This window comes from Chiloscyllium punctatum, chromosome 46 (genome assembly GCF_047496795.1).
Source record: "Chiloscyllium punctatum isolate Juve2018m chromosome 46, sChiPun1.3, whole genome shotgun sequence".
Lineage (NCBI taxonomy): Eukaryota > Metazoa > Chordata > Chondrichthyes > Orectolobiformes > Hemiscylliidae > Chiloscyllium > Chiloscyllium punctatum.
Window position 1 is genome coordinate 48,949,387 of NC_092784.1, and position 25,456 is coordinate 48,974,842.

Here is a 25,456-nt window from a genome sequence, read left to right on the forward strand (position 1 = left end):
GAAGGCTTTGTTAGATGGGCGGTGCATGAATTTAGTGTTGTGTGTTCCTGATGAAAGGCTTATGTCCAAAATGTCAATTCTCCTGATCCTCAGATGCTGGCTGACCTCCTGTGCTTTTCCAGCAACACACTCTTGACTCTGATCTCCAGCATCTGCAGTCCCCACTTTCACCTAGGTGTATAAAATTAGTAACATCACCATGGTGCACAATCAGGGTTCTCAAACAGCCAATTGGTGGCACCCTGGCCTCCAAGGGAAGTGATGCATTGTGGGAGTGATCCAGTGTGGCGGCTTTTGGGGTTGCCTGCAGTCTGGACCATTGTGCGCCCAATGGAGGCCACTCCCATGCTAGTCCTACCATTCTCATGTTATCCCCCTACACTGACGTACATTCCACACCCTTACACCCATCACCTTCAATCCACCAGGGCAGCCAAAGTCTCGGAAAATCCTGAATTCACTGGATCCTAAGATCTTCGGGGCTGGCCACCAACCCCATTCAACTGGCTGGCATCTCCTCGTAGATTTTCTCTTTAATTCACTCATGGGATTTAAGTAAATTGGGCCAGTTTTCGTTGCAATCCATAAGTGCCCTTTGAGAAGGTGAGGGTGATCTCCCCTATTGAACCGATGTACTCCGCTTTCTGCAGGTAGACCCACAACACCATTATGGAGGGAATTTCAGGATTGTGACCACTAAAGGAACAGTGATATAATTTCCAAGTCAGGATAATGAGTGGCTTTGAGAACAAATTGAAGGCAGTGGTGTTCCAATGTATCTGCTGCCTTTGTCCTTTTTGATGGAAGTGGTCATACATTTGGAAGGTGATGTCTAAGGAGCCTCTGTGAATTTCTGCAGTGGATCTTGTAGATAGTACACATTGCTGTTCCTGAGCATCAGTGGAGGAGGGAGTGGATGTGATGCCAATCAAGCAGGTTGCTTTTTCTTGGAGAGTGTCAAGCTTCTTGAGTTTTATTAGGGCTGCACCCATCCAGGCAAGTGGAGAGTATTCCATCCCACTCCTGACTTGTTCCTTGTAGATGGTGGACAGGCTTTGGGGAGTCAGGAGGTGAGTTACTCGTTTCAGAATTCCTAGTCTCTGACCTGGAGACTGAGATGCAAGTCCCACCTCAAGTCAGCTCAATGGCTCCGGGATGGCTGTGGGGTGAATGTGCCCAATTGGGAGTGGGATGACCATCTCTACATCAAATTCTGCCATTTTGTTTCTCCGGTGGACCAAAATCTTCCTGTCAGTCAGATCTGGAATAACATTGTCCTTCCAGATTGTTTAGTTATGGGAACAGTTTGAAGTAAGTGGACATACATTTCTTTGAGTTTTCAAAGTTGAATGTCAAACTGTTAAAGGAATTAAAAATGATGTACAGATTTTTTTCATTTATTCACAGATCTGGGCATCACTGGATTAGGTCAACATTTATTGCCCAGAGGTCAGTTAAGATTCAACCACATAAGTTAGTTAGGTAGAGTGCTGAAGAAGGTCTTTGGCGTATTTGCCTTCATCGGTCAGAGCACTGAGTAAGCAGGTGGGACTAGTTTAGTTTGGAATTATGTTTGGCGTGGACTGGTGGGACCAAAGAATCTGTTTCTGTGCTACATTACATGGAGTACAGGAATTGGGACATCATGTTATGGCTGTACAAGACATTAGTAAGACTGGATTTGGAGTAGCATACATTTCTGGTCACCTTGCCGTAGAAAGGATGTTATTGAACTGGAATGGGTGCCAAAAAGATTTACAAGAGGTGTTACTGAGATTTGAAGGCTTCTTTACAAGGAAAGGATGGATAGGCTGTGATTTTTTTCTCCACGGAGCATAAGAGGCTGAGGGGTGACTTTATGGAGGTTTATAAAATCATGAAGGTCACAGATAAAGTGAACAGCCAAGGCTGTTTTTCTCCAGGTTAGGGGAGTTCAAAACTAGAGGGCTTAGGTTTAAGATGAGGGGGGAAAGATTTGAAAGGGACCTATGGGGCAATGCTTTGACACAGAGGGTGACAAGTATATGAAAAGAGCTGCCAGAAGAAATGGTCAGAGCGGGTAGAATTAAATTTAAAGACACTTGAGTGGATATATGACTAAGAAACGTTTAGAGGGATATGGGCCAAATGGGAGTAGTTCAGTTTAGGAAACTCGGTTTGCATTGAGTTGCGCCAAAGGGCTTGTTTCTGTGCTGTATGACTCTGACATCGTTGTGGGTCGAGAGTCACATGTAGGCCAGAGTGGGTAAAGATTTCCTTTCCTAAAACACATTGAATGATTATTGTCACCTGTACCAAGATAGTGACAAGTATTGTTTCGCGTGCTAACCAGACAAATTCTATCTGGCATGAGCACATCAGGGCAATATAACAATGCAGAATATAGTGTTACAGCTACAGAGAAGGTGGAGAGGAAGATCAACTATTATATGAGAGGTCCATTCATAAGTCTGATAACAATGGGGAAGAAGCTGTTCTTAAATTTATTTGTATGTATTTTCAAACTTTTGTATCTTCTGCCAGATGGAAGAGGGTAGATGAGAATATAACTGGGCTGAAAATGTGTTGCTGGAAAAGCGCAGCAGGTCAGGCAGCATCCAAGGAGCAGAAGAATCGACATTTTGGGCATGAGCCCTTCTTCAGGATTATGCCGAAACATCGATTCTCCTGTTCCTTGGATGCTGCCTGACCTGCTGCGCTTTTACAGCAACACATTTTCAGCTCTGATCTCCAGCATCTGCAGTCCTCACTCTCTCTGAGAATACAACTGGGGTGGGAAGGGTTGTTGATTATGCTGGTTGCTTTCCTCAGGCAGTGGGAAGTGTAGACAAAGTCAATAGAAGGAAGACTGGTTTGTGTGATGGTCTGCGCTGTGTAATTCTTGCAGTTTTGAGCAAAGCAGTTGCCATACCATTCCGTGATGCATCCACTTAGGATGCTTTCCGTGGTGTATCTATAAGAATTAGTCAAAGTCATTATGAACCAGATAGGTTTTACCACAATTAGAAGTGGTTATCATGAGTTCAGTTTTTTTAAATACTGAATGAAATTTGGTTGGATCAAACTCTTACCTCCAAGGACATTAGTCTGGAATTGTGGACTGTTAAACCAGTAATCTACACCACCACCTCCCACCTTTTGATGGGTAGTGGTGAAGAAACCTACTCCTACCGAAGGGGAAACAATGATTAAAAAGATAAAATAAAAGCTAGCCTTTTAGTGGTACTTGATTTCCACGATTGAAATATAGAGAGTAAGGTGGCCTCCTTAAGTACCCAGAGGACTTATAAAGAGTGACTACTGGGTCACTAGGTTTCTGGGAAGGAACCAGATGTGCTTTGTGAATGAGCGAAAGAGCACAGAAACCAAATGGATTGACCTAATAAAGACCATTTAGTCAGAAAATCAAGGGAGCATTTCTTTCAAATGAGGAAGCTGGGATTTTCCACCCTACCTGGCTGCAGAAAAGGGCAATGGGAGATTCAAAGGCTGCGGTTCATAGATTGTTGTTTGTTAGAGGTCTCAAGGGGCAGATAACAATGATAGACAAAGAAGGACCTGAGCAGCAGATCAGCCCTGAGCGGAAGTGGAAGGGGCTGAGATGAGTATGTTAACAACATTTTAAAGGCATTTACATGAATAGGAAAGGTTTAGAAGGATATGGGCCAAGTACAGGGAAATGGGGTTAGTGGCCGGCTTGGACCAGTCTGGACCAAAGGGCGTGTCTCTGTGCTGTAGGACTCCATAAATGATGAAGTAATGCTGCACTCCCTCCAATATTGCGAGCTAGGAAAGCAAAATATTACTGTGTTCTTTTCCTATCCTTATACTTACAAGAATTTTTTATAAAAGGCCATGGCCCATCACCAAGAATTCTCAACTATAAAAATGCCCTTACTTCTGCACTCTGTCGAACTTTGAAAGATGAGCTCTCCTGAAGTCGAGACATACCCTTCCTCACACATACAGTAATAACCTCTGTTTCCTCGGAAATATTGTGCATGAAGACCGCACGTGGAAGCCAAATCTGCATCGTCTGTAATAAAGGTGAAATGATCAAAAAAAAGCAAGTCCAAAGTCTATTGTTTGTTTGAAATTAACTGCTTTGCGCATTCTGCAAAGTTAAAGGTTTCCTTTTTACACTATCGGTGTGAAACTGTGTCTTGTGTTATTGGTCAAATGATCCGTGTTGGTCACAAGATCACAGGCAACCCGTTTGCTCTTCCTTAAAATTCCACAATAACATAAGCACATCCCTGAGGGTGGTTAAGATGACACCCCTGGCAGCACGCTATACTTTCAGCAGCCCAGTGTCATCTGAGATTTTCTGCTTCGGATCTCTGTAGTGGGATGTGAATGTGAACTCAAAATTTCAGACACTGGCTGAGAGAAGCCACAAACCAACCCAGAGATAATTCTTTCATTCCTGCACAGTGATGAGTGAAAAAGGTCCTGCTCTTGGACTGACTGGTCTTTGTGTTCAGAGAAAGCCTGGCCCTTAATCATGTGGAAACAAAGAATAAAAAGAGAAAATAAAAGCTAGCCTTGAATTATATGATTAACATACAGAGAGTCAAATGGCCTACTTAGGTACCCAGAGCACTGAAAGAGTGACTGCTGGGTCACTGGGAAGGAACCACATGTATGAAGTGATGTGTTTTGTGAATGGACTAAAGAGCACAAAGCGTATGAAAGAGTGGTTTCATCCTTTACCAAATGGGTTGACCTAATAAAGACCATTTAGTAGGAAAATCAAGGGAGCATTTCTTTCCAGTGAGGAATCTGGAATTTTCAACCCTATCTGGCTGCAGATTAGGGCAATGGGAGATTGAAAGGCTGCGGTTCATTGATTGTTGTTTGTTAAAGGTCTCAAGGGACATTTAACAATGATAGATACAAATGGCCCTGAGCAGCAGATCAGCCCTGAGTGAAGGTGGTTGAGGTAGATACGTTAATAATATTTAAAAAGCATTTAGACAAATACATGAATAGGAAAGGTTTAGAAGGATATGGGCCAAGCGCAGGGAAATGGGGTAAGTGTGGATGGACATTTTGGTCAGGTTGGACTTCTGGTTGACTCATTCAGCGTAAAGGCCATCTCTCCTCTTTCAAACTATTGAGCTGAAAGATAATCAGGGGCTCTCAAACACCTCAAAGCCAAGAGGAAACTTGGCTGAGGAAGGGTAGAACATAAATTATAGAAACGATGGGGTTACTTTATCTGGCAGTCACTTAGCTAGGTAGGTGGGTTGTAATATGGAGTGACACCAAAAGCGTGGGTTCCATTCCCACTACAAGCTGGGGTGACCATGAAAGATGCTCCTTCTCGATCTTGCTTGAGGTGTGGCAACACTCAGCTTAAAGCATCACTGGTTGTCTCTCTCTAACAAGGGAGTGGGCATATTCGGGTAGAGGGAAATCAGTTGGGGCTCTTTTCATTAGGAGCAGCAAAGGTAGAGTGAGGACCTTATTGAGATGTGTAAGATTATGACAAGTACACGCAGCAAGGCACTTTATCCATTAATTGTGGGGTCAGTATCCAGGAGGCATAAGAAATGGAAGCCAAAGAGTTGAGAATTTTTTTTTAAGCAAGTGAGTCTGGAACTGGGCGGTGGAGTTAGTAACCACTGTAATATTTAACGAGTATTTAGCTATTTACTAGTATTGCTGAAGCCTCCAGGACTAAGCGATGGAAAATGAGATTAGTGTCATCAGATCTTTGTTCGCTGTTGTGGCCACAGTGAGCTGAATAACCTCCTTCTGTGCTATAAATGTCTATAAGTCTAAGTGAATTTCTACCTCCTACTCTCAGGCTGATCCATTAACCCTGAACTGAGGAAATAATCAGGTCTCTTTCTTCAGACAAATAAGTGTATTTGGGTTTCTAAGCAATAGAGTTAAAAGACTTCATGTTCTTTATAAATAATGACAATTGTCGAGCAAACATTGAAGGAGTTATTAAATAAATAGAAGAATAGATGTCTTACCGGAGAAACTGTCACCAGAACCAGATGAAGCTTGATAATCCATTATATTTTCATCCAGGTCTAAAAGAACATACTCAGGATAAATGCCATGGGAAAGGTAAAGTGAATATGGATTAAAAATAAGGATTAATATGGAAAAAGGAGGGGAAATGAAAAGTGTTGATGGACAATATTTATTTGTAAAGAGAGATTTGTAAAGAGATTGGTGGGCGGCACGGTGGCACAGTGGTTAGCACTGCTGTCTCACAGCGCCAGAGACCCGGGTTCAATTCCCGCCTCAGGCGACTGACTGCGTGGAGTTTGCATGTTCTCCCCGTGTCTGTGTGGGTTTCCTCTGGGTGCTCTGGTTTCCTTCCACAATCCAAAGATGTGCAGGTCAGGTAAATTGGCCATGCAAAATTGCCTGTAGTGTTAGGTAAGGGGTAAATGCAGTGGTATGGGTGGGTTGTGCTTCTACGGGGCGGTGTGGACTTGTTGGGCTGAAGGGCCTGTTTCCACACTGTAAGTAATCTAATCTAATCTTGTATCTCGTCATGCTCGTTATGATCAGGCCATTCAGCCCCTCAAATCTGTTCTGCTATTCAAATGAGATAAAGGCTGATCTATGGCAACTCCACATATCCGCATATAACTCCATGTATGGGATTTGGCCCATTTCCCTTAATACCTTTGCTTAACAAAAAATGTATTAATCTCAGATATAAAATTAACAACTAATCCAGCATCCACAGCTGTTTGTGGAAGAGAGGTCCATACCTTTCCCACCCTTTGTGTCTCAAAGTGCTTCCAAACATCTTGCTTGAGGTGTGGTGTCCCTCAGCTTAAAGCATCATCACTGGTTGTTTCTCTATAACAAGGGGTCAGGGCTATTCGAGTAGAGGGAAGATTGAAAAATCAATTGGGGCTCTTTTCATTAGGGGCAGCAAAGGTATATGAGGACCTCACTGAGATGTGTAAGATTAAGAGGCATGGGCAGCAAGGCACAAAGATACTAGTGGAAAGTTGTACGTGGAATGTAAGGACATAGTGGAAGCGCTTAATGAATACTTTTCTTCAGTATTCTAATGTTTCAATATTTCAGCTTTTTACGAGAATACGGAGATCCAGGCTACAATAAGATTGAGGTTGACAAAGAGGAGGTTTTAGCAATTTTGGAAGATCTGAAAATAGATAAGACCCCTGGGCCAGATAGGATTTATCCTCTGATTCTCTGGGAAGCCAGATGGGGGACTGCAGAGCCTTTGGCTTCCATCTTTATGTCATTTGTTGACAAGAGTAGTGCCAGAGGAGTGGAGGTTAGAAAATGTTGTTCCCTTGTTTAGGTAGGGACAACCCTGGTAATTATAGGCCAGCGAGCCTTACTTTTGTTATGGGTAAGGTGTTTGAAAAGGTTATAAGAGATAGGATTTATAATCATCTAGAAAGGAAGAACTTGATTTGAAACAGTCAGCACTGTTTTGTGAAGGGTAGGTCATGTCTCACTAACCTTATTGAGTTATTTGAGAAGATGACAAAACAGATGGATGAACGTAAAGTGATTGATGTGGTCTATATGGACTTCAGTAAGGCACTTGACAAGGTTCCACAGTAGGCTATTTCACAAAATACGGAGTTTCGGGATTGAAGATGATTTAGGGTTAGGATCAGAAATTGACTAGCTGAAAGAAGAGGGTGGTGATTGATGCCACTGCAGTTCATCATTTTTATAAATGATCTGAATTTGGGCATAGAAGGATGGGTTATTAAATTTGCAGATGACATTAAGGTAGGCAGAGTTGTGGATATTTAATGCAGAAAAGTGAGGTTATTCATTTTGGAAGACATAACAGGAATAATCAGATCTCTTTCTTCAGACAAATAAGTGTATTTGGGTTTCTAAGCAATAGAGTTAAAAGACTTCATGTTCTTTATAAATAATGACAATTGTCGAGCAAACATTGAAGGAGTTATTCAATAAATAGAAGAATAGATGTCTTACCGGAGAAACTGTCAGCAGAACCAGATGAGGCTTGATAATTCATTATATTTTCATCCAGATCTAAAAGAACATGCTCTGGATAAATGCCATGGGAAAGGTAAAGTGAATATGGATTAAAAATAAGGATTAATATGGAAAAATGAGGGGAAATGAAAAGTGATGATGGACAATATTAATTTGTAAAGAGAGATCTTGTATCTTGTCATGCTGTTTTATGATCAGGTCATTCAGCCCCTCAAATCTGTTCTGCTATTCAATTAGATCAAGGCTGATCTATGGCAACTCCACATATCTGCATATAACTCCATGTCTGGGATTTGGCCCATTTCCCTTAATACCTTTGCTTAACATAAAATGTATCAATCTCAGATATAAAACTAACAACTGATCCAGCATCCACTGCTGTTTGTAGAAGAGAGGTCCATACCTTTCCCACCCTTTGTGTCTCAAAGTGCTTCCAAACATCTTGCTTGAGGTGTGGTGACCCTCAGCTTAAAGCATCATCACTAGTTGTTTCTCTATAACAAGGGGTTAGTACTGGGCTAATGGTAAAATTCTTGGCAGTGTAGATGGACAGATTGTCTGTGTCCAGGTGCATAAATCCCTGAAGTTGCCACCCAGGTTGATAGGGTTGTAAAGAAGGCATATGGTGTGTTGGCGTTTATTGCTAGGGATATTGAGTTTTGGAGCCACGAGGTCATGCTTCAGCTGTACAAGACACTAGTAAGGCCGCATCTGGAGTATTACATGCAGTTCTGGTCATCGCTTTATCGGAAGGATGTGGAAGCTTTGGAAAGGTTTCAGAGGAGATTCACTAGGTTGGTATGGAAGGGATATCTTACAAGGAAAGGCTAAGGGAACTAAGGCTGCTTTGTTGGAGAGAAGAAAATTAAGAGGTGACTTAATCGAGCTGTATAAGATAATCAGTGGGTTAGATAGGGTAGACAGCGAGAGCCTTTTTCCTCGGATGGTCAACGCCAACACAAGGGGATATAGCTTTAAATTGAGGGGTGATAGATTTAGGATAGATATTAGGGTCATTTCTTTACTCAGAGTAGCAGAGTTAGACCATTCCTGCAACAGTAGACATTAAGAGCATTTAAAAGGGGCATTGGACATACATATGGATAATAATGGGACGGTGTAAGTTAGATGGGCAGATTATTTTCAGAAGTAGAAACAACATCAAGGGCCAAAGAGCCTCTACTAAGCTATGTTAACGTTCTATGTTCCAGCTCTCAAACTTTGTCCCAAGTTCTAAAGTCTCTAACTAGTGGAAATAATTTTATGTATCCTGTCTTTTCTTGTTTATATCTTGAAGACGTTTAGGAAATTACCCCTAAAACATCTAAAATCTTGAATACAGGCCCTACTTGAATAATTTCTCCTGATAACTAAGTCCAAGTATCATTCTTGTAAACATACAATGTACTCCCTCCAAGGTCAGTCTATTCTCACAAAAGTGTGGTGTCCAGATCTGCTCACTGTACTTCAAGTAGGATCAGCATTCCATTAGCTTTCTTGATTATTTTCTGTCATTTTAAATATCTAGACACCTAAGCCCTCGAGTCTCTTTCCAATTATTTGTGAAATTGTCCTATTTATGGTCTAATACTCACTTTGGGTGCAGAGTAAATTCAGCTTCGGAATTCAGCTTAAAAACTGGTGTCAAACATGTTGCATCATGATCGCACTGCCGAAAGCCAGTTATTACTAATTTTTATGATTTGGTTAACTGCAGTTAATAAATCAGCCATGACCCAAAATACTTCCCATGTTATGGCAGCCCTGCTGCCTCACAGCACCAGGGGCCCGGGTTCAATTCCAACCTCAGGTTGGTGTGGAGTTTGCACATTCTTCACGTGCCTGTGTGGGTTTCCTCTGGGTGCTCCAGTTTCCTCTCACAGTCCAAAAGTTCAGTGGATCGGCCAGGTTAAATTACCCATTGTGCCCAGGGATGTGCAGGCTAGGTGGATTAGCCACGGGAAATGCAGAATAGAGTGGGGGAGCTACGTCAGGGTGGGATGCTCTTCAGAGGGTTAGTGCATACTTGGTGGGCTGAATGGCCTCTAGCTGCACTATAAGCTTGGCTAAGAGTTGCCAGGAGCATCAAGGTCCAAACCTTTCCAGGACTCAAGCAGGTGGCTTTTCCCTTAGTCCTTCTAAGTTTCAAGTGCCTTGTTTTGTGGAAATCATTGGTTGCCTTTCTCTCCACCACATCCTTGGGCAATGATTACCAGGTCATTGTCACACATTGTAAAACCATTCCGCACATTCTCTCTCGCCTTCCCAAATCTCTAAATGCGAGTTGAAGGATCAGTCGTACGATTGTCACATTGGAATAGCTTGCTTTTGTTGATCTTGTCTCAACCTTTCAGATGACTGCAAGCCTGTACCAAAGCTCCTTTCAGACTCCCTCGCACCGTGGAGAACGAGGCCCTGCTTTCTGCAGTCTCACCTCGCGGTTACATCTCTTCGCCCCTCAAGCCACTTTGCCAAAGATTTTCTCACTGTTGCTAAAAAAAGATATGGCAGCCAGGCGAGTCACAATGCTCAAATCATGGCTGGGCGAGATTTCAGTTAAAGCTTTGTGACTCGATATCTCTCTTCGTTTCATAGTCTTTCTCGGCGTCTTCAGCGAGAATGGCCCAGCGTCCCGAGCACGCTCGGATGCTGCCTGACCTGCTGTGCTTTTCCAGCAACACACCCTTGATCATTAACCCAGAGACCCTGGTAATATTCTGGGGATCTGGGTTTGAATCCTTCCGCAACAGGTGGTAGAATTTGAATCCAATACAAATCTGAAATTGCTGATCACCATATGCTGATTGTCAGGGAAAAGTCCAGCTGGTTCAGTAATACCCTTCAGGAAGGAATCTGCCATCCTTACCTGGTCTGGCCTACATGTGACTCCAGACCCACAGCGAGGAGGTTGATACTTAACTACTCTCTGGGCAATAAATGCTGGCCTGGCTAACAATGCCCTCGCCCCATCAATGAATAAATAAATAAGAACGGTGATGGTTTCGTGGTTGTTACTCCTGAGACTATGTTCCAGTCTCATCATTTATTTAAATGAAACTAAACTCCACTGGTAGGGTGGGTTTCGAAGTGATGTTTTTCAGAATTACTAGCCCAGCAACACTGTCATTGCACCATTGTCACACCCTGGACTTTAGCATCAGATTAACCCACAGATCGCAGCCCATTGCTGTAAAATGATGGGTACCATGATGAAGGGCTTTTGCCCGAAGCGTCGTTGGATGCTGCCTGAACTGCTGTGCTCTTCCAGCACCACTAATCCAGTATTTGCTTTCCAGCATCTGCAGTCATTGTTTTTACCTCAGAGATTTCAGTTAAAGCTTGGTGACTCGATATCTCTCTTCGTAAAGCGCTGGGTTCTGTATGCTTCGCTAACTGTCCTCTCGGCATTCCTCAAACTTCGCTCCTTGACAAGAAAATCTTCAAAAAGATGGCGGTGGAGTAGCGGCATGGCGAACGACCATAGTCCCTGCTTATTTTTTTTCACTTCTGCTCTTCTTCCCCCACCCCCCCCCAAACTTTCATAGTCTTTCTCGGCGTCTTCAGCGAGAATGGCCCAACGTCCCGAGCACGTGCAGCAACGGGCGTTGCCGGTTTGCGCGCTTGGGACCAGGCCACGAGCAGCTCCAGCTGTGGGACTGAGGTGGTGTGAGCTTCACCGGCGCAACACAGGGTGGGGGGGGGGGGGAGAGGGGAGCAGGAGGCACGTGACCAGGCCCGCGGCTCCAGCCGCACGAGCGGTGTGCTCTCGCCGCCATTTTTGCTTTGCGCGCGTGGGGACGTGAGGCCGCGTGAGCTTCGCCGTTGGCGGTGGAAGAATCTGGAACTCGGACACAACGGCAGAACCCGAGGAAGGGGGGGGGAAGCAGGAGGCACGTGACCAGGCCCGTGGCTCCAGCGCAGACATTGTGGCTGTAGGAAGTGGTGGGGAAGTGGAGGTTCCACCTCCCGCCCCCCCCGAACCCGGAGCCCCTCACAGAGACTCTGGTCGATGTCAAGCGGCAAACGGAGGCAGAGGGGAGGATGAGAAGAGAAAAGATTGCGGTAAATTTTTGTGTGTTTGCGTCTTCCAAGATGGCGCCCGTAACGTGGCGGTAAATCCAAATCTACAGGTCTAAATCTGAATGGTTCCAGGGGTGAGGTTAGATTGAAGAAATTGGGATTGTTCTCCGTGAAGAGAAGGAGGCCAAGAAATGTTTTCAAAATTTTAAGTGGGTTGGATGCAGTAGTTTGGGAAAAAGAACTCTTGCCATTTGCAATAAGAACAGAAGTGAGGGAGCATCGATTTAAAGTGATGTACAGAAAATGCAAGGGTTATGGGAGAAATGTCATTTCCATTCTGAGAGTATGTTGGGTCAGATGGGGCAGGGGCAGGTTCAACCGAGCTACTTGAGTGGATGGGATGGTTAGATGGATGGAGTCGTGCGCAAGGGTTACCAGGGGATAAGGCTGGGTTCGCTTTCGGTAATGATCCTCGTTTGAAAAACCAGTGCAAACGTAGTGGGCTAAATGGCTTCATTCTGCACTGTAACAATTTTCTGATTTGTTGCCACCTTCCAAGATCAATGCAAGCGATCTCTCAAATTCCTTTCTCCCTTTGCATTGCGTGGAGCTGTGTATCCAAGATGGCGGCAAGGTAGGGTTTCTGAGCTGGACGTTAACTGCTCTGTCCATTTCTTTGCTTCCTTCCTACCTCCCTCTTTTCGTTCTTTTCTACTTCTCTTTACATCCCGTACTCGGGTGGCAACGGCGATGTCTGGGTTGAAAGCTGACTCCGACTCCCAGCCTCGAGGTGAAACCCAGTGGGGTCTGGGCTGAAAGGATTGTTATTGTGAACTCTTAATTTTCTATTCTTCTAATTTATTGCTGGACTTTTGTTTCTTTACTTTTCTAATTGTTTTCCTGAAGAATTTGTACTGAAAAGGCTGTGCCAAGCTAAGTAGGTGTCTAAGATGGAGTTGTAAGTGGTGATTTGTAAACCTTTCACTGCAGTCATGTGGGTACATGTGACAATAAAGCTAATTCTAATATGAATACTGCCTCTTCCTCTCCCTTCTATCACTGCATCACGTTGGAATTATGCACAATGAATTCCATCACTTGTCTGCTCACAGTGCTCAGTTACCTATCGCCTGACACAATTGATTAGATTAGATTAGATTACTTACAGTGTGGAAACAGGCCCTTCGGTCCAACAAGTCCACACCGCCCCGCCGAAGCGCAACCCACCCATACCCCTACATCTATCCCTTACCTAACACTAGGGGCAATTTAGCATGGCCAATTCACCTGACCTGCACATCTTTGGACTGTGGGAGGAAACCGGAGCACCCGGAGGAAACCCACGCAGACACGGGGAGAACGTGCAAACTCCACACAGTCAGTCGCCTGAGGCGGGAATTGAACCCGGGTCTCTGGCACTGTGAGGCAGCACTGTGCCACCGTGCCACCCATTGAAGGTACCAATTGACTGGTACCTTCCTCGCTGTCACACCTTGTTCTGAGGAAGGGTCACTGGATCCAAAATTTTAACTCTGCTTTCTGAATTTCTCCAGCAATTTCTGATTTTGTTTCTGATTTCCAGCATCAGCACTTCTTTGGTTTAGTTTTCAAATTTGCTGAATTGGGGAATAAATTAACATGGAACTGAGTACCCAAGTCATTTATCTGCATAAAAAAGCATTCCCTGCGGAACCAGTATAGAATGGGAAGTGCACTCAATCAACACTGTTGGTCATTCCCTTACAGATCACGGGAGCTATGGTTTCATACTTTCTCAAGATCAAGGTTCTCTTCCAGCTTAGCAAGTGCATTTAAGGCAGGTGAAAGTGAGGACTGCAGATGCTGGAGATTAGAATCGAGAGTGTGGTGCTGGAAAAACACAGCAGGTTAAGCAGCATCTGAGGAGCAGGAGAGTCGATGTTTCTGGCATTTAAGGTACGGTCCCTCTTCCAATGTAAGAGACATTTTATGTATTTTTTGGATGTTTGGATGTTCCTCCCTATAAAATGACTATGTAATTCTTAGAGAAACTGCTATTCCAGAGAAGATCGAGAACTCGTGCCCATGTGTGCTTGGGCAATCATTCTTTCTCCTTCCAGGGCCTGGAATAAAGATGAAGGAGGTAAAATTATGCGAGGTCTCTTGGCGTTTTGCTTTGACTGAGAGGGGGGAAACGGGATGACAATACAACCTTCTCATTCAGAATGTTCAATGTTTCTATGTTTTTCTTCATATCCGCAAGTGCTTTCATGTACAACTAGTGTTTTTACCACTACCTCACCATATAACCTTTCCCCTGTTATGCATCGTACTCAATGTCTCTGTATATTTTTAATCAACCCATTCAGACACATTACAACCCCGCTGAAGCAGGTAGGATTTGAACCTGAATCTCCTAGCTCAGAGGGTGGCACAGTGATTAGCACTGCTGCCTCACCACGCCAGAGACCCGGGTTCAATTCCTGCCTCAGATAACTGTCTGTGTGGAAGTTGCACACTCTTCCTGTATCTGTGTGGGTTTCCTCCGGGTGCTCCGGTTTCCTCCCACAGTCCAAAAATGTGCAGGTTAGATGAATTGGCCATGCTAAATTTCCTGTAATGTTAGGCGAAGGGGTAAATGTAGGGGAATGGATCTGAATGGGTTGCCCTTCGGAGGGTCAGTGTGGACTTGTTGGGCCAAAGGGCCTGTTTCCACACTAAGTAATCTAATCTAATCTAAATAACATGACAGCTGACTGCTGCACAGAGAGATACATCAGAACTGAAGGAAACATTACAGTGACTGTTCCAGCACGAGGGCTAAATGCTGGCCATAGCTACCATATAAACACAGCCTTGCTCTTACAGTCATTGGACCGAATGGTCTGTTTCCATGCTGTATGACTCAGTGAATCAAAGCTGAACATAATTCCGAACTAAACTAGTCCCACCTGCATGCTCCTGGCCCATACCACTCTCTTCATGTACTTATCCAAATGTCTTTTAAACAATGCAATCATACCCTCATTCACCACTTCCTCTGAAAGTTCGTTCTAGACACGAACCACTCTCTGTATAAAAAAATCGCCTGTCATGTCTTTTGTAAATCTTTCTCCTCTCACCTTAAAAATTTTCCCCTAAGTATTGAACTCCTCCATCCTACGGAGACGACAATTACCATTAACTATCCATACTTCTCATTATTTTGCAAAGTTCTGTAAAATCACCTCTCAACCATGCTCCAGTGAAACAAGTCCCGGCCTGTCCAGCCATTCTTTATAACTCAAATCTTCCGTAGCCAGCAACATCCTGGTAAATCTCTTCTGAACCCTCACCAGTTTAATATTGGGTGGCATGGTAGCTCAGTGGTTGGCACTGCTACCTCAGAGCACCAGGATCCCAGGTTCGATTCAAGCCTCGGGTGACTGTCTGTGTGGAGTTTACACATTCTCCCCATGTCTGTGTGGCTTTCCTCCAGGTGCCCTGGTTTCCCTCCACAGTCCAAAGATGTGCAAGTCAGGTAAATTGGCCATGCTAAATTGCCCATAGTGTTAGGTGCATTAGTCAGAGGGAAATGGGTCTGAGTGGGTTACTCTTCGGAGGGTCGGTATGGACTGGTTGGGCTGAAGGGCCTGTTTCCACACTAGGGAATCTAATCTAATCTAATCTATCCTTTTTTTGGGAGAGTGACCAGAACTGTACACAGTACTCCAGCAGTGGCCTCACCGCCGTCCTGTACGATGTCAACATAATGTCCGAACTACTATACTCAAAGGACTAATCGATGAAGGCAAGTTTCAAAACTGAGCCAAAAAAGGATTTTCACAGTATTCTGAAAAGGCAGCACTGCATAGCAGAGTCAGCCACATTTATGCTTTGCTATCTGAAGTCTCCAACCTTCTAAAACCCAGGCAAGATTCTTGCACACTGAACTGACAGTAGGCCTTTAAACAATTCGCAATGTGACTCTGACTGTCACATTGGCTTTTTTTTATAGATTCCTGCAACCGTTTGAAATGGCTGCATGCTTTCACAGAATGTGTTAAAGTTAATGCCAAACAATACCCTGAGGTGATTTGGAAGCCCACCGGTTTAGGAGAGTTACAGACAGGTAATCGCTTTCAGCAGAGTATTGAAGTCAAACATTACAAGTGACCAGAATTGGAGCCTCTTGGCATGTTACTTTCCACTTGGTTATTTCCCACCGCTCACTAGGCTCAAAGCTCCCAGTCTCAGTACTTTAACTCACCACTGCTTGCAGGGCGTACAGCATACTGGATCCAAACAAACACTGCAAAAGATCACAGACATCTATTAAACCTCTAAGGCGTAACTCATAGGAGAAAGCATCCAGACAATACTCAGTTGAGAGAACAGCAATGATGCAACACATAGCAACAAAATTGCATTGAGACTCTGCGACACTAGTGTAGAAGTACTAATCATAATTCAGTGCTGTGGCTAAGCACCCAGCGTCCTGGGGAGCATTGTTGAACTAAGAGACCTTAGGCTGCAGGTTCAGTAAAAGTGGAATTACAGGCAGATAAGATATTGAAGAAAGCATTTGGCACACTTGCCATTATTGGTCAGTGCATTGAGTATAAGAGTTGGGAAATCATGTTGTGGCTGTACTGAGCATTGGATTGGCTACTTTAGGAATACTTCCAGCAATAGAAAAGATGTTGTGAAACTTGAAAGGGAGCAGAAAAGACTTAGAAGGATGTTGCCAGGGCTGGAGGGTTTGAGATATAGGGAGAGGCTGAGTGGGCTGGGGCTATTTTCCGTGAAGCATTGGAGGCTGAGGGGTGACGTATTGAGGTTTGTAAAATCATGAGGAGCATGGGTAGAGTAAATAGACAAGGTCTTTTCCCTGGGGTGGGGGAGTTCAAAACTGGAGGGCATAGGTTTAGGGTGAGAGGGACCTAAGGGGCAACTTTTTCACACAGAGGATGGTGCATGTATGGAATAAACTGCCAGAGGAAGTGGTGGAGGCTGGTACAGTTACAACATTTAATAGGTACCTGGATGGGTTTGGAGCGATATGGGCCAAATGCTGGCAAACTGGACTAGATTAATTTAGGAAATCTGGTAGGCATGGATGAGTTGGACCGAAGGGTCTTTTTCCGTGCTGTACATCTTTATAACTGTATGGCTCTGTAGATAGATTGTTCTTCAGACAACAGTGATTGTGACTGGTTCCATCACTGGATACTATTCGAAAGGGTAGCAGAAGGAGCAGGAGAATCAACATTTCGGGCATGAGCCCTTCAGGATTCCTGAAGAAGGGCTCATGCCCGAAACGTCGATTCTCCTGCTCCTTGGATGCTGCCTGACTTGCTGCGCTTTTCCAGCTACACATTTTCAGCTAATGCTCCTTGGTCATGGGTTGGAGTCCAAGGGTTGGATTCCAACTGAAATAATTCTAAGAGGGTGGTATCCCGTCACCTGGTCGCCCTTTATTTGCACATGGAGAGTCCTTGACACTGATCCAGCTCTAGTGTGAACAGAGTCACCCCTAGTTTTTAGACCCCCTGACACTCTTGTTTTTTTTTCATTTTCTTTTTTTTGACCCCCACACTACCACCTAACTGCGGTAGTGCTTATTTTTAACTCCTGTTTACATCTCTCAGCCAGGGCTCCTTGACTGGACCAGATTCACAGCCCCAATCAGGAAACTCATATTCTAAATTCGCCTGGCTAAACTCATTACAATCGCTACAGCTACTATAGCAATTAGTAAAATTTAAATTCAGTTGATAGATATGGTACTTACAACTAGTCCTAGTGACGGTAACCATAAATTTATTATCAATTGTTGTTTAAAAACCCATCTAGGTTATGATTATCGTTTAGGAAAGGAATCTGCCTTCCTAACCTGGTCTGAGCTAAAAGTGAGTCCAGACCCACATCCTCTGAAATGACCGAGCAAACCACTCAGTTCAAGAATAATTAGGGAATGAGCAATAAACGATAGCCTTTCCAGTGATGTCCCTGAATGAAAAAACCTTTCATTTTGTTTTTATTTTGCACTGTGGATGAACACTCTGAGTCTCTGAATCTGAAAGATCGACATTGACCAAGTTGGAAGTCACCTGATGAAGGAGCAGTGCTCTGAAAACTTGCAATTTCATATAAACCTATTGGACAACCTGGTGTTGTCTCATTTCTGACCTTGTCTACCCAGTCCGACACAGGTACCTCCACATCATGGCTGATATTGACCAATGGATTGCCAATGGGATCAGTTTGGATAATTGGAATAGATTTGTCTTGATATTGGAGAGGCTGTCAGTGGTGTAACTAATCTGCCATCCTGACAGTCAGGGAAACGGAAACTGTGGCTGTCTGAGATGCCAAGAGAGGTTGTAGCTCAGTCTTAAAGAAATACATTGTCATTCAACCCTTGGACAGATGTTTCCTGCTGATAACTTGGCAAAGATACCATGACCTCAAAACCCACTGCCAAGTCTGGATGTCATAAAGTTTTGCTTGTTTCACTTCTCAAAAGTCAACCTATTGGCTTACATAGCAAGTGGATCTAAATTAAGAATGGTGGAAGCAGGGAAAAAAAGAACTTAAACAGTAGATATGCACAATCAGCAACTTTGACACAAATACTGGAGAATTCCTTCAAACCCCAGATGTGAGACCTTACTGTAGCAGGTCAATGTCACAAAGTAACCTCCTAACTTCTCCTATTTTTTTAACAAGAAGAAGGAAGCACTAAATAAAGATTTACCTCATACGTGGATGATCTGGGCCGCTGCACAAATCATTGAAACACAGGAGTAGGCCTGTTTGATCCTGCTCCACCATTTTATACAGTCATTTAATTTCACCTGATGAGGGAACGTTGCTGCAAAATCATGTGATTTTAAATAATCCTATTAGGCTATAACCCAGTGTTGTGTGACTTCTGACCTCAGCGGAAAACAGGCACCCCCACTTACTTTAACTCTGTACTTTGATCCCGCTTTCTCCCCATATCCTTTGATCCCTTTCGCCCAAAGAATTATATTGATCTCCTTCTTGAAAACATTCAAGAATGTTTTGGCTTCAGTTGTATTCTGTGGCAGAGAATTCCACAGCGTCTGGGTGAAGACATTTCTCCTGATCTCAATCCTAAATGGCCTAACCTGTATCCTTAGATGGGTTAGGGCAACATGGAAGACAAATTTGTTGAAATCATCAAAAGTTGTTTAATGGAACAGTGTATCGCAGCGCCTGGCCAAGAACAGGTTTTTTCTTTAATTGTCTGCTAACGTGTAAGGAATGATAAATGTCGTACTTAAGGATCCTCGAGGTAGAATTTCAAAGTCCATTGGAATGGTCCGAGGAGAAAGCAGTTTGAAGAACAGCAGAATTGGACGTAAACTTGAAATTGCAAAAAATTAACATTACAGTCTGACAGGGATAAAGCACATGGAGCAGATTTGAGTAGGCAGTTCTTGTGTGGAACCGGCACTAGCACAATTGGCTGAATGGCCTCTTCCTGTCTGGCAAGATTTTGTTCATCATCATTGCCTCAGCCATGTGTGAATTATGGCCCAGATCTTCAGGGAATTCATGATGGCCTTCGGCTTGCTCCTTTTCCTCTCCGACAGCTTTGTGCCAAGTTGGATATTTCTGGCTGGGACTCCTGATGACTGTGTCTTGGGAAATGCAGAGAGTAATTGAATGGAATTGTTTCCACTTGCTGCTAGATTGTCAGTCGAAGACAAGCTAAGCCCCTCCTTTCACAGCAGGACTTGGTGCTTTCTGGGAGCTCTAATTCGTGACCAACACCGAAAACCATTGGAAAATTCAAACAGCTTTAGAGGGTGTTGAAGGATGGGTCTGGGCGAGGTGAGTCATAGAATCATTGAATCTGTACAGTGTGGAAGCAGAACATTTGGCCCATCAAGTCCAAAGAGTATGCCCTCCCCAGATCCATCCGCTATCCTCTCCCTGTAACCCTGCATTTCCCTTGGCTCACTCGCCTAGCCTGCATATAACTGGGCACTATGGATAATTTAGCATTGCCAATCTACCTAACCTGTACATCTTTGGATTGTGAGAGGTAACCCATGCAGATATAGGGAGAATGTGCAAATTCAACACAGACAGTCACCCGATGGTGGAATCAAACCCAGTTCCTAGTGCTGTGAGGCCCTGTGCCACCATGAATGGGGAAAAGTGCGAAGGGTAAAACTAAGCAGGAAAGGGGCGGTGGGAGGGTGGCAAGGAACCCAGAAGCAAAACAACATTAAAACTTACAAATGGCACACAGTCAACCTCACCCAGTCTGTCTTTTGAGTACTTAAAAATTGGAACTCAAATACAGCCAGTGCTTTCATTTCCAGGTGTCATTTTCTCATTAAAAGCTTTCTGGATGGCGAGTGGACTAATGCGGTTAGTTGAGGGCAGCAGTTAGCTGGTTAGTGAGGAGTCAGGTAGTCAGAAAGTAATTATGGGGCAGGGGGAGATTTGCTAGGTTGGGAGGTCAGGGTGGTTAGAATCATAGAATTCCTACAGGCTGGGCTGTTATGTGCCATTTGCAAGTTTTGATTTTTTTTCCTTTCTGAATCCAGAGCAGAAAGAGGCCATTTGGCCCATCGAGTTTGCACCAACCCTCCGAAGAACATGTTCCCTAGGTCCATCTGCTTCCGCCACCCTCTCCCCGCTTATTTCCTAGCTGTAACCTAGCATTTCCTGTGGCTAATCTGCCTAACCTGCATGTTCTGGACACTATGGGCAATTTAGCATAGCTAATCAACCTGCACATGGACTGTCGGAGGAAACTGGAGCATCTGGAGGAAACCCATACTGGAGGGGTTGGGGTGGCGCAGGGAGTCAGGGCTAACAAGGGGTTTGGGAGTTGCAATTACAGGGGGAGTGGTGGGGGGGTGGAAGAATTGTGAGAGTCAGGAGGGAATCAGAGAGTTGGGGGTGAGCTGTGAGTGACGTTATGCAGAGTTAGACCCATCAAGTGAGTAGGCCAAAGCTGTTTAAATTTTCAACTCTAATTTAGAATTATAGAACTATTTGGAGGATCCTAGGATTGTGGGAATGGCTTGTCAGAAATTTGAGCATTTTGTTCGGGGTATTCTGAAGTGCAACCATCAGGGATCTGGAAGAGCTGTGCCTCTGTATCTTTGCTGGCCAGTGTTTTAGCTGTTGGGTTCCTGTGACAGCCCCTTTCCCCATGAACATGAATATTGTTTCTGCTAAACAATGGATGGACTCTCCCAGCCTCTTTAATTGCAACATTTAAAAGGCATCTGGATGGATATATGAATGGGAAGGGTTGAGGGGGATATGGGCCAAATGCTGGCAAATGGATCTGGATTAATTCAGGATATTTGGTCGGCATGGACAAATTGCACTGAAGCATCTGTTTCTATACTGTACATCTCTATGACTCTATCAGTCTGAATTTCAAGGATACATTGCTATTGGTTACACTGTCCTGTACTCAAACTCAGAACTGGAAAATTTACACTTCAGATTCTTCACACCCTCTCGTTAATGAAGATCTTTGGAACAGTGTCCAATGCCCTGGTCAACAGCTCTTAGTCTATTCAATGAATTCACCTTTATTTCTGCAGCCTCTCTTATCTATCTCTAGCACTGTCATACCTGATTGAAAGAGTAGTTGGTTCAAACCTCACTCTCCCATGGAGCTTTCAACAGCAATTTCAGGCTCCGTCAAGCATCGATTTGATAGGCCGAGTGACCTCCACTGTGAATCTGTGACTTGGTCCACTACCCAGACAGGGCTCATCTGCCAGCAGTGCAATCGTAAAGAGTTGAAGATTCTCAGGGGCATAGGCTTGCACGGCACATTTTTTTGATAGAACGCTGAAGTCTCACCTTCCCTTTCAAATGGGCATTGTTCATGCATCCAGCAGCACAGAAGCAGGCCATTCAGTCCATTGTGTCCTTGGGTTCTCCAATTAGCCCCACTCATCCCCCAAAACCTTGTGCTTTGTCCCCTTTCCAAGTGGCTATTCCATTCCCCTTTGGAAGTTATCATTAATTCTGCCTCATTTCACACATAGCGTATTTCACTGTGTTAAACAAAACCCTCCTAATTCCCAGCATAGCTACTTTTTTTCAAAGATTTTAGGCCTATGTCTTCAGGTTACTGGACCAAGTCCGCCCACCCCATCCTCCTCCCCCCAGTCAGTCCCCCTCTACTCTATCAAAGTCTTTTGAAAGGGCGAATGTAAACAACGTTCTTATACCCATGATGTGGAGGTGTTGGACTGGGGGTGGGCAAACTCAGAAGTCACACGAGACCAGGTTATTGTCTAACAGGTTTATTTGAAATCACAAGCTTTTGGACCGCTGCTCCTTCATCAGGTGAAGTGCAGGGAAGCCAACAGGCACAGAATATATAGGCAGAGAGATAATTGCAAGATAATCCAAGTAATTAAGTGTGTCAACAGATGGTACAAATAGAGCATCAACAGACTGAATACGAAGTCTTTATAGGCGATCAAGAGTGTCAGACGGTATGAGCAAAGTATCATCAGCTGAACAACAAGTCAAGGGATGACCTGTGATCAGATTAATTAAGGTAGAGAGATACCTATATAAAAAAAATCAAAAATAGAGTAATACTAGAGACAAACCAAATGGATGGAATAACATGTAAGGTGTAAGAGTCGCATGACAAGGGTCTAAGCAAAGTGACAAATAATCCAAACCTGTCCAAGCTAAGGTAGAGAGATAATAACAAGTTATCAAGGTGATGGGGTCAAAACAGAACAATAAGGAGGTTTTTGCAAATACAGAACGGTATGGTGTGGTTACAAGTAACACGACATGAACCCAAAATCATGGTTGAGGCCATCCTCCTGGGTATAGAACTTGGCTATCATTTAAAGAGAAATAGAATTATTGAAAGCATATGACATATGACACTGTATCTGTGCCAGAATGATGCCTCTGGGGAAGGTTATGTGTGATTGGTATGCATTGTTTTGATGCAGATGTAGAGGTGATCCATTACACAGATAAACCAAGGAAAGCAATGAAAATAGCAAAGAAGGTTTACTGCAAACACTACTGAATGGCACTTTCAGTTTGATTCAGCAGCAATGGAATTAGTGCACCCATCAAGACGCATTGGACAGGATCACAGTGGAGTGCAGTGAAGCCAGATAATATCAGAAGGATTCATACAGATGCAATTTTTAAAAATGCTAGGATGCTACAGTGGGTCAAATGGTCTATTTCTGCACTGTATTGTTTCTCTGATTCTGCCAAATACAAAGCTCAGTTAACAGAAACCAAATTCACACTGGAATAAAAGCTGTAGGAGACCTAATGACAGAGACTAGAATAGACACACAACTTTTTTCTTGAGAATATTCTGTCCCAAAATAGGCATCATGGTGGCTCAGTGGTTAGCATTGCTGCCTAACAGCACCAGGTTTGATACCTGCATCGGGTGACTGTCTGTGTGGAGTTTGTACATTCTCCCTGTGTCTGTGTGGGTTTCCTCCAGGTGCTCTGGTTTCCTCCCACAATCCAAAGATGTGCAGGTTAGGTGAATTGGCTTGCTAAAATGTCCACAGTGTTCATGGATGTGTAGGTTAGGTGCATTAGTTAGGGGTAAATGTAGAGCAATAGGGTAGGTGGATGGGTCTGATTGGGTTACTTTTCGGAGGGTTGGTGTGGACTTGTTGGCCTGTTTCCACACTTTAAAAAAAGGCTATCAATAGTTTTGGAAGAGAAAATAATGTTGCAGATCTATAGCAGGAACTTAGAAAAGATTGTGTTTTGGGAATATTTTACATCAGAACTGTATATCAAGCAATTACATCAGGTATATTCGTCAGTGGTTTACACGACTTACCCATTCATATTAATGACTTACCCAGAAAGTTAACCCAACACATTCTACTGAAGTACTTTTGTCCTTTTCAATGTCTCAGCCTGTGATTTGTTCGCATGTGTTCTGCCTTCGCCGAGAGACTGCAATGCTGTATATTTATTCACTCATGACTTACTGAGAGTCCTGGTCAAAATGAAACTTCTTTGCTTGGATTTTATTTCTGCACTCATTTGCATTTTGCTGCAGAAATGGAGAACTCAGCTAGGAAAGCGGCAGATGTTTAAGAACCAGGGAATCCGTGGTGTTTTTCGTGAAGTGTTGACTCAGTGGGCAGTGGATGGTCAGGGTTAGAGTTAGAACGTGTAGTTTAAGAGGCTCATTGAACTTAGATATCGATGCTCAATGGAAAAAGAGTGGGTGTGGCATGATAGATAAAAATGGAGACCAGCATTCTGGAAGGAGTCTAACATTGAGATTTTCAATTTGGAAATCCAAGTCCCACTTATGATGTAGCCCAAATGTACAACTATGAGAATTGTGTATCCAATGCAGCATTTAGAAATGGACTATGGTGGTGCAAGAAGACAGTTTACCATCATCCCAAAGGCAGCTAGAGATAGAGATTGAAAGCTCTGTGATGCTTGCATCCCCTGACCCAATTGTGCAAAAGCCATTTGATAAAGTGACACGTGTACAATTTGTGAGCAAAGTGCACGTCCATGGGATTGCTGAGGTAATGGCACCTTGAGTATGGGCCTGGCCAAGACACAGGAAGAGATAGAGAGTAGTGGTGAACCATTGTTTTATAGACTGAAGGGAAATACACAGTGGTGTTTGTTGTAAAGTGGGTCCTCATTGGGGTGTGCAATGTATGTTTGCAGCCACCATCTTCACTCCGACTCAAGCTTCTTTGGTCCAGTGTGGGAAAGGAAAACCACCTGGTACTATAACAAGAAAGGCTGTTACCTTAAACAACATGTCTTTAATTTGATATTAGCAACTAGGTACAAGTTAGGTAAAAACAATGACTGCAGATGCTGAAAACCAAATACTGGATTAGTGGTGCTGGAAGAGCACAGCAGTTCAGGCAGCTGCTTGTTAGGTACAAGTTAGGTCAATCTGATGCTCCTTCAAGTTGTTCCCCAGGTCAGACTTTTAAAAATCTATTCCTTCATGAAATGTGGGACTCATTACCTTTGAATGGCTTGGTCAGGCTGTTTCAGAGAGCAACTCAGAGGCTTTATTGTGGGTCTGGAGTCTCATAGACTGGATAAGAACAGCATGCTTTCTTCATTAAATAGCTTTCGTGAATCAGATGAGTCTTTACAACAATCAATGATGGTTGTGTAAACTGTTTTTCAGTTTCAGGTATCTACTCCTTTTATAGTAAATCGCAACTCTCTCACCGCTCTTACTGTACCACGGTTTCCTGAATACAGGTGTCATTATCATAGTGGGCAGTGCACTGCTTCGCATTAACCATTTCAAGCCCTTGCAGTCTTATACAAAAGTGGCCCCACAGGGTTGACATTAGGAACACTGCTCTTTTTGATATTTGCCACTTGGCTTTTATTGCAAGTGCCATTATTTCAAAGCTTGCGCTTGATATAAAACTTGGCAATTGAGCAAACAGGTTAGGAGTGA

The 25,456-nt window shown here is 43.7% G+C and overlaps 1 protein-coding gene across 2 annotated transcripts in view; it reads right to left on the minus strand.

The window, feature by feature from the left end:
• LOC140468017 (adhesion G protein-coupled receptor E3-like) overlaps positions 1-23,991 on the minus strand; it is an 87,433-nt gene extending 63,442 nt beyond the window's left edge. For both annotated transcript variants that reach the window (XM_072564166.1, XM_072564165.1), the window contains exons 1-5: positions 23,855-23,991; positions 16,238-16,279; positions 7,966-8,040; positions 5,988-6,047; positions 3,899-4,036 (exon numbers count right to left, since the gene is read on the minus strand). In XM_072564166.1, coding sequence (XP_072420267.1) covers positions 3,899-4,036; positions 5,988-6,047; positions 7,966-8,040; positions 16,238-16,279; positions 23,855-23,876 — 337 coding nt within the window. In that variant the 5' untranslated portion in view covers positions 23,877-23,991. The remainder of the gene's footprint in view (positions 1-3,898; positions 4,037-5,987; positions 6,048-7,965; positions 8,041-16,237; positions 16,280-23,854) is intronic.
• Between the last annotated feature and the right edge of the window lie 1,465 nt (positions 23,992-25,456).